Here is a 9,212-nt window from a genome sequence, read left to right on the forward strand (position 1 = left end):
CAAAACTGTAGATTTTGTATTTTTACATCACAACATCTAATTTCAACCAGTGCTGCATTCAACATACCTAGTGACACACAAAAAACTATGTTTAGCCGTGTTTTTTTAATTTTTACTTTTAAATTAAGAAACTAACGTAAGTATAATACTAAAATATGAATTATAATCTACAATTTGATACCAAACTTATTGACATAGATTCATAAAATAGTAGTTCAATAAAATTTTGAATGCAAGTCAACAAACGCGATGACATGGCCTGTTGCAATAGGGACAATGAACTGTTGTAATAGAAACTGTTTTTCCTGAAAATTGATATTATTTAGCTATAGAAAATAAATCAGCTGTTTGTTTTTCATACCTTGTATAAACACATCTGTAGGTTTCTTTAATAGTCATATACAGAAGCAAATCACCAGAAGTTATCACTATAAATTTAGAACACAGAGTTGAATACTGTTATTTGCTTTTATAATGCATGTCATAAGGGATATATTTAAATGTAACTTTTTTTAAAAATAGAACTTGTGACTAATTGATACCGAGAGTATAAAAATCTTTTTTTAATGTAATTTCAAATAATGAGGCTAGTGTTCTAGATTTCATTATGTTATTACATACTCACATTGATATTCATCATTGTTTGTGGCATGGCATGGCCTAGTGGTTAGAGTACTCAACTCACAATATGTGGGTTGCAGGATTGAAACCTGTATCAAAAATTTTCACCCTTTCAGCCATGGTGGCTTTATAATGTGATGGTCAATCCAACTTTTCAGTGATAAGGGAGTAGCCCAAGAGTTAGCAGTGAGTGATGGCTAGAGCTGGGCAATTAATCAATATAATCAATTACCTATGATCATTGATTTGACCCTATTGCTATGGGATTTCCTGTGGTCAGAGGTCAAAGTATGTCGTCATGTTTGTAGACTTACATTCAAAATTTTATTGAACTACTATTTTATGAATGTATGTCAATAATTTTGGTATCACATTGTAGATTATAATTCATATTTTTAGTATTATACATTAGTTAATTTCTTAATTTATAAGTAAATATTTAAAACAAATTCCTATATCGATTTTTGTGTGACAAGTGTATATGTTGAATGCAGCATTGGTTTAAATTAGATGTTTTTGATGTCCAAATACAAAGTCTATAGTTTCTTATGAATTAGGAACTCAATTTACGGATATTGACAAGCTATAATATAAAATAACAACCTCCTTCCTGTCTTTTCTGTTTGCTGAGATATCACTATATTTAGTGAATCAAACACAGTGGCCCCGCCCACCTCTTCCATTTTTGGAAATACCTACTTACACAAACCTGCTTCACTCTATTATGTGTTTATAATCAATCAAAAGCTCAGAATTTCCACCACGTGGGTTTTCTCAGTCTCTTGAAGGTGGGAATTTCCCAAGATTATTTCTTTTGTCTCGAATCTCAGAAGGAAGGGTAAGTAAAAATGTTATTCAGAAAACAATATTTGTTAGACCCAAATACAGTTTAGTTTAGTAAGTCTGATAAATTACAGTGGAGTTCTGAGAGATTGATATCATAATTTATTATTTTTTGTTATTTCAAAATGCATATATAAAACTTAAAAAAAGCTATTTTGTTTTACATCCTTCACGTGCAAAATTCAGCAAGGCTTAGTATGCAAGGTATGGCAAGCGAGTATAAATTTCTTTACAATTGTAAGTAGTAGAGATCATTATTTTTTATATTTCTTTATTTACTGTTCTATACTTTATGAAAAATAATGGAAATTCAAGAACTTGTTTGTAAATCATAATATATTAGGTCATCAAGAAATTAATGTCGCTTTTTTTTTTAGATGAAAAATTCAGAACAATTTATATATCAAAACAAAATATTTATTAAGTGAAATAGTCTCCATTCTTTTCGATGATGCTTTTTCATCTTACAATCAGGCTGTTAATGCCCTGATTAAAGAAATCACTTGGCTTTGTAGCAAAAAAACATGTCGATGTCCTCTTTAATACCTTCCACATTTGCATACATTTTCCCATTAAGATGGTGTTGCAGCAAACGAAAAAGATGGTAATCTGATGATGCCATATCTGGAGAATTTGGTGGGTAGGGGAGAACTTCCCAACCCAACTCCATACTCTTGTGTTGCGTCAAACGTGCCACATGTGGACCTGCATTGTCGTGGAGAAGAACACCTTTCCGATTGATAAGTGAAGGGAGTTACTGATGAAAGGCTTGATTTAAGCATTCCAGTTGCTGATTGTAGATCTCTGCATTGACGGTTTGCTGTGGATTGAAGAGCTCTAAATGAATTACTCCTTTGATGTCCCACCAGATGCAAAGCATCACTTTCAGGTTTTTGGGTCGGATGTGGTTTTTGTCTAGGATTGAGCCATTGTTTTTGGCATTTAATATTCATATAGGGAATCCATTTTTCATCACCGGTAACAATTCTGTCCAAGAATGGTTCACGTGCATTATGCGCCAGAAGAGAAGAAGCAACATTCACATGTTGGAAACGATGATCATCGGAGAGTTCGTGATGTACCCAAACACCTTCTTTGAGGAATTTTCCCATGTTCCTTAGATGTTTACATATTGTGTCATGAGAGACATGCAATTTCAGGGCCATTTCACGAGTGTGTGTTGCTGTGGGTTAGACTCAATAAGCATCTTCAGAGCATCAATATCTATTCCAACATGTTGGCCCCTACCATCACAGTTATTAAGGCTAAAATCACTTGAATGAAATTTACTGAACCATCGTTGACACTTATGAACGTTCAAAACATTTCCATAAACTTCTTTGATATTCTTTGTGGCTACAGAAGCATTGTTTCCCTTCTTGTATTCAAACAGCATTAAGTGCCAACTGTGTGTCTCATCATGTGCCATCACTCTAAGGGATTACTAAACTTGACACATTATATTGGTTACACTAACGTGACGTTTAGGTGGTTCATTTAACTATTATACGTGATGTACGTTTATTTGGGGGTGGTTAATGAAAGTGTTCCAAAATGGGACATTAATTTTTTGACGATCTAATATATACAAATGTAATGTATTATAACTGAAATGTTACTGTATTTTACCAAATACTGGTCCACTAGAACAAAGCCAGTTTTCTATTATTGGATATGGTAATATGAGTGCACATGCACCATGTCATTGCAACTTCCCTAATGTTAGTCAGACATGGCTGAAAAGTCAATAAAATAATAAATGTATATAGATGTATAATGTTATAAGATTTAAGCTATTTAGACTAAACATTTCTGGTTTGATATTATAATTTGTAGTCATCTAGAACTAAAAAAGCATAACTTATATCTATTGGCTAATATTTTATGGTGGTTACGAGGTCAGTTAAATTGACCAAACTCATACAGAGATACAGTAGTGAAAATAATAGATAAAATATAGTTTTTTTCTAAAAAAAAGTTTGATAATTATCTGGAGGTTATAAAGACTTTGCATGTGAAATTTGACAATCTTCTGATACATAAAAATATTTTTAATCTTAAAATCAAAATTATTTTGCATGTTGGATAGTCAACATTCAAAAAGAAATAATGCATGAACAAATCATTACTGAAAAATCTTAAAATATAATTTACAAATTCAATATTTTGTGTACAAAAGCTTTGAAATGTTTACTGATAATCTGTAAAAATTTCATGAAGATACACTTGCTATATTAAAAGTTATAATATAAAAACTATAACAAGCTCAAAATGATTACGAGGTCAGTCCCTGGGACCAAGCTCATAGTGAGAGACTTAATGTCACTAAAAATAATCAAATTTAGTGTTTTAGATTGTTATATGTATCCAAACAATCAAAATATTGTCATTATGATAATATATTCTTTTTTGAATAATTCAAGATTGTTGAACTTAATCAATTAGTGTTTTCAATTTTTGCAACTATCCAAGTCTCATGAGAATAATGAATTAGTTGAATGTAATTGGATAATGTACCTGACAATTAATTGATTAGAAAATTCCACTTATCTGTCACTCCTAACAGCTGCATATAGCCTTGGATTTTGCATAAACAAACAAAACCTTTTTTGTTGTTGTTGTTGTTTTTTTATATTGTAAGAAATTATATATTAATTTTGTTATTTACTACATTTTTTGTTTTTACAATGAAGCACTTAGAGTGAATATCTGTGGTTTCATTTATTGACGTAATAGTAGTGTGTACCCTAGTATGAATTGTATGTATTTATGCATAAATAAACTTTTGTTATATAAAGAAATCTAGAGTACTGTGTTAGGATATACAGTTATTAAATAATACCCATAAGCACCATATAAGTTTTACTTTTGCAAGATAAGGATTTCCAGTTTACTTCTTCAGTTTTTCCTAAGATTTTAATTATTCTTATTTCATGTTTTCTTTAATATCAGGAATTAACACAGAAATGGTTAGAGGTAAAAGAACTTGTGCCAAAGAGAGACCAAGTCCTTGAAGCTGAATTGTTACGACAACAGTGTATCCTTTAGTTGTTATTTGCTGTTATCTTCTAGTAAAGCAGTTTGATATCTCATGAGGTTCATAAAGTGTAATTATGCTCTTGAAAGGAGAACTAACTTCATTAAAATCCTTTAGAACAGTACCAACCATTACACTATAGTATAAGGGAATAAGCATATCTTATATAGGGTACAGAGAAATGGCCATACAAAAAATGTCTTTGGTACTTATGTACTCTTCCATACTAGCAGCTGCTATAAACCAGAAGTAATAGCTGCAACTAGCTGTACTAAAATCCTTCAAGATACAATGTGATCTCCTAAACTACTAGAGATTTTCTCAGTGTAGTTTATATAGCATGTCCAACACTTTACAAATTAGATATTGATAGCCAAAATATGACAAATACATAAACATATAATTCTGTTTTCTTTTTAATAACATGAACACATCAATGTTTCTTCTATTTTATTTTGTATCATAAGTGTGAGTTTTACCAAAGAAACCTCCTAAATGTTTGCCGAAACAGTCATTTAATTTCTCCCAGAAACCAAAATGGTGTACTTTTCAATTTTGTGTTGATGGATTTTACTGTTTTCAATAAAAGTCAAACATTATTAACACATTTTCTTGTTCAGGGTTAATATGCATATTAGTAGTAGGTTGTAAATGTCCTGGGAAAACAATAATCAGGTCTGTATGAACCATATGTTAGAATAACTTTCAAATAATCAAGTTTTTTAGACTTTAACTTCTTCTGCAGCCAATGAAATGTTGAGATGCAAATTTGCAGAGAAGGCTAATGTGGTAGGACCGTGGATTGAGGGCCAGATGGACAGTGTGGCAGCTTTAGGTATGGGTATGCAAGGAGTATTGGAAGATCAGCTAGACAAACTCCAACAGCTTGAACAAGCTGTAGTACAGTATCAGCCTCATATGGATGAGCTTGAAAAATGTCATCAGGTATAATATTTAAAGTTCAACATAGGCTTAGTTATGCAATATTATTGGTAAGAATTTGAGAATTTTCATTTAGAAAGTTTAATAATATAAAAATATTTCATCTTTGGAGATCCAATCCTCCAGAACACATGGATTATTGGATTTCTTTAACTGAGGTAAAATATTAGAGGAATGGTTATGATGCTGACATCTCAATAGGAAAGTTATGTATTGAACAATACAGGCTAGTATAGAAGTTGGCGTAGTATAAATTGAATACAATTTTTCATCATTTAAAAATACATGAAACATGCATATTAGTAGTAGGTTGTAAAGTATTGGTCTGATAAGTTTAAGTTGTATAAATTTAATGATATAATTTATTTAAGAACAATATAGATTAGATTCTGTATTATTATTTTGTAAACATGGATGGTAAAGTACATTCCTGTCATGAATGAAATGAAAGAAATATCATTAGATAGAAATATACTTAAAACTTAAAAAGAAACAACAACCAAAGTAAATTGTACAGTCCTTGAAAATTGTTTTCAGATGTTATTTAAGAATACAAAAATAGAGTATTGTATTATCTGAAGATAAATAACCTTATAAAAGAGAACAGGTTATGTGGTACAGCAATATATGTATAAGCATCTACAAAAATGTCATGTCCTGTAAAAGTAAGCATTTCCTTATTGTTTTAAGATGTTTTAAAATGCTTTTTAAATTCATTTAATTTTTGTAAGATATAAATTGTATTAAATAGAATGGTGGAAACTTTATCTGAATGAAAAATAAAATTCTAATGTTTGATTTGTGTATAATATTATATGCTATATGTATATAGAATGATAAAACACACATTTGTTCCAGCACTGTCGTGTATGAACTAAATATCTAATGCACTTACAGGAGCAAATAAAATCATGTCTTATAAAGTATTAAAATTAAAAGAAACAACTTTTAATGTAAAATAAGAGGAAAAAAATGTAGATTATAACAATGCAGTGCTAATAATTGACCATAATGTTGAAATACGTCATCTATACATGGTGCTGAAGAGTAAGTCATTTTATGTAATATAAAATGCTATCTTCTGTTATTAGGTGTTTTGATTTTTTAATCACTTTAACTATTAAGCACCTTTAAGGTGCAAGATAGGTATAAAGAAGGAAAGTATAAGATGAAATTTGAACTTGAAGTACTGAAGCCTATAAAATGTTATGGGTCAGTAAAGATGGAAAAAAATGTTAAATACTCAAATGAGATTTGCTTTTGCTATAAAATAAGTCACTTTTTTATTGTACCATCTTCAATTTCTCTGTGTTTCAAAAAGTTTTCACAAAGTTTCTGTTTTCTAAGAACATTTTAAAACAATCTAACCTCTGAAAATATTCTTTTTTGTCTAAGAGTTTTTAAAGTGCAGGTTATAAAGACAAAATTTTATTTTCACAGGAAGTACAAGAATCTATGATTTTTGAAAATTCATACACCCAGTATACAATGGAGGTATGTTTATATTTCATATAGTTGTGAATATTTATATTTCAAACAACATTTTAAAATTTAATACCTGTGGTGGTATGCTATTTATTATATTTCGTATAATTTTGAACATTTATATTTCAAACAATATTCTTAAATATAAAACTTGTTGCACTTAGAATATCCATGTTATTTTTTCAGAAATAAAAGTTGTATGTTTCTGGAATAATGACATTACTCTTTGAAAACCTTTCAGCTTATTCAGGATTTTTTTTTTGTAAAGTTACCTTTAAGTCTCTCAAAATGGGCTTAGTCAAATTGACTGACCACGTGACCTCATTCTACTCGTCTAAAGTCTTTTTAGTTTTGATACTACTAACTTTAAATATAGCATATATATATATATATATACAAAATTTGGCAGACTTTCAGTAAACATTATAAGTCTTTCATGTGCAAAAAAAAATTTATTTTTTAGTGAAGTATGTTTAATAAACTAAAAAAAGATTTGTCCGTGAATATATCAAGTATTTTTTTACTACTTTGCATGCAAAGTGAATTTCTTGTTATGATTAAAAATACTTTTCTTCATCTCAAAAATCTTAAATTTCATTTGCGTGATTTCTAAAACTGCCTAAATACACTTCAAATGTTTGTTTTCAGTAAAAATTTATATTTTATCTGTTATTTTCTCTACCCTAACTCCATACCAAAAAGAAAAATCGAAATGTATCTAAATTACCCTTTTTTTGTTTCTATAATGACTTCAAACTGTAACATTTGTTTATCCTAAGTAGCTTTAAATGTAACATTATACGTTTATTTATACTTAAATTTTATTGTTTTATTGCCCTAGGTCTAACTACTACTATTCATGCCATTGTAAGTTGTAAATCACTTGGGGAACATGGACCTCAATTTATGCTATCACATTGCATTACCCATGAGCTACTAGTGTGCATGCCTCATGAAACATTTTTATTATATTATTATTTATTTAACTAATCTAACCTTAACTAGCATAAAGAGATCCATATTTTTACATTTTAGTTACTTTTATAATAATAAAACATGAAAAATAAAATACTTACCTGGGTCTTCTTTCTTTCTTTTTTTTGCGGTCGACTGTCGATGACACTTAACCCTACTTTTTTATACTAATGCACTCAATAATATTTATTTAATTAAATAATGCACCAAAGAACATAAAATAATAACATGTAAAAAGCAGACAATTTCCCCTAATTATCACAGTTTTTCTGGCTTTCTAACTATGCAACAAGAGTCATTACAAATTCATCCAATCTAGTCATTATCTTTCCTATGAGAACTAAGCTTGTACTAACAGAGAAAATGACAATACTCTCTTCAGAAAACAACTTAATATGTCATTTCATAGATGAAAACCTTGGCTTTCTATTGGTTATACATAATGTAATATTAAGAGTAAGAAAGAATCATTAACAAGTCATGGAAGAGAGGATGTGGGTGTGGAAAGAGGGTTCTGATTTTCTATTTGATGGCTCTGTAACCAAACAAGATTAAAGGCTATAAAAATTATGGTTTGACTGGGGAATGACGATTTTATAGTGAGTAATTTACGTTAAATTTCGTACTTATTGGAGGGGTGGTGAATAAAATAGAGAAGATGGAATACCTAGAGAAAATATGTCACAATTCTCACACTAGGAGAAATTCAGAATTTTTTTAAATACTGCCTTGTAAAATTTAGAAATTAAAACTTATATACTACTAAAATATTGATTATTAGCTAAAATTTTATTCTATACTTATTGATATAATATAAAAAAAAGTGGTTTAGATTAAATTTTGAATGTAAGTCACAAAAACCTCGTGACATGTGCAGTGAATGATGCTTTATAATTAATGGCATGAATAGTAGTAGCTAGACGTAGTTCAAAGGGCAATAAAATGTAAGTATAAATAAACATATACTGTTACGAGTTTAGATTTATTTCTATTTTTTAATTTTTTTTTATGGTTATTAGGTTGGTCAAATAGACCTACCTTGTATAGAGTTAGGGTAGAGAAAATAACAATAAAATATAAAGTTTTAATGAAAAACAAACATTTGAAATGTATTTAGAAGGTTTTAAAGGTTACGCAAATGAAATTTGAGATTCTTGAGATGAAGAAAAGTATATTTTAATCTTAACATGAAAATCACCTTTCATGTGGACTAGTCAAAACAAATACTCGATATATTCATGGACAAATCTTTTTTTTAGTTTATTAAAAATACTTCACTAAAAATATGATTTTTTGTATGTGAAAGACT

The 9,212-nt window shown here is 29.2% G+C and overlaps 1 protein-coding gene across 1 annotated transcript in view; it reads left to right on the forward strand.

Annotated features, from left to right (window-relative positions):
* The window catches only part of LOC106469432 (alpha-actinin-like), a gene marked incomplete at its 5' end in the record, with an annotated part of 80,226 nt that overhangs the window by 62,902 nt on the left and 8,112 nt on the right, over positions 1-9,212 (forward strand). The window contains 4 exons of the mRNA XM_022397948.1: positions 4,417-4,501; positions 5,247-5,446; positions 6,884-6,941; positions 8,923-8,957. Of these exons, the coding sequence (XP_022253656.1) occupies positions 4,417-4,501; positions 5,247-5,446; positions 6,884-6,941; positions 8,923-8,957 (378 nt within the window). The remainder of the gene's footprint in view (positions 1-4,416; positions 4,502-5,246; positions 5,447-6,883; positions 6,942-8,922; positions 8,958-9,212) is intronic.

Source organism: Limulus polyphemus, unplaced genomic scaffold, assembly GCF_000517525.1.
Source record: "Limulus polyphemus unplaced genomic scaffold, Limulus_polyphemus-2.1.2 Scaffold3482, whole genome shotgun sequence".
In the NCBI taxonomy this organism is placed as follows: domain Eukaryota; kingdom Metazoa; phylum Arthropoda; class Merostomata; order Xiphosura; family Limulidae; genus Limulus; species Limulus polyphemus.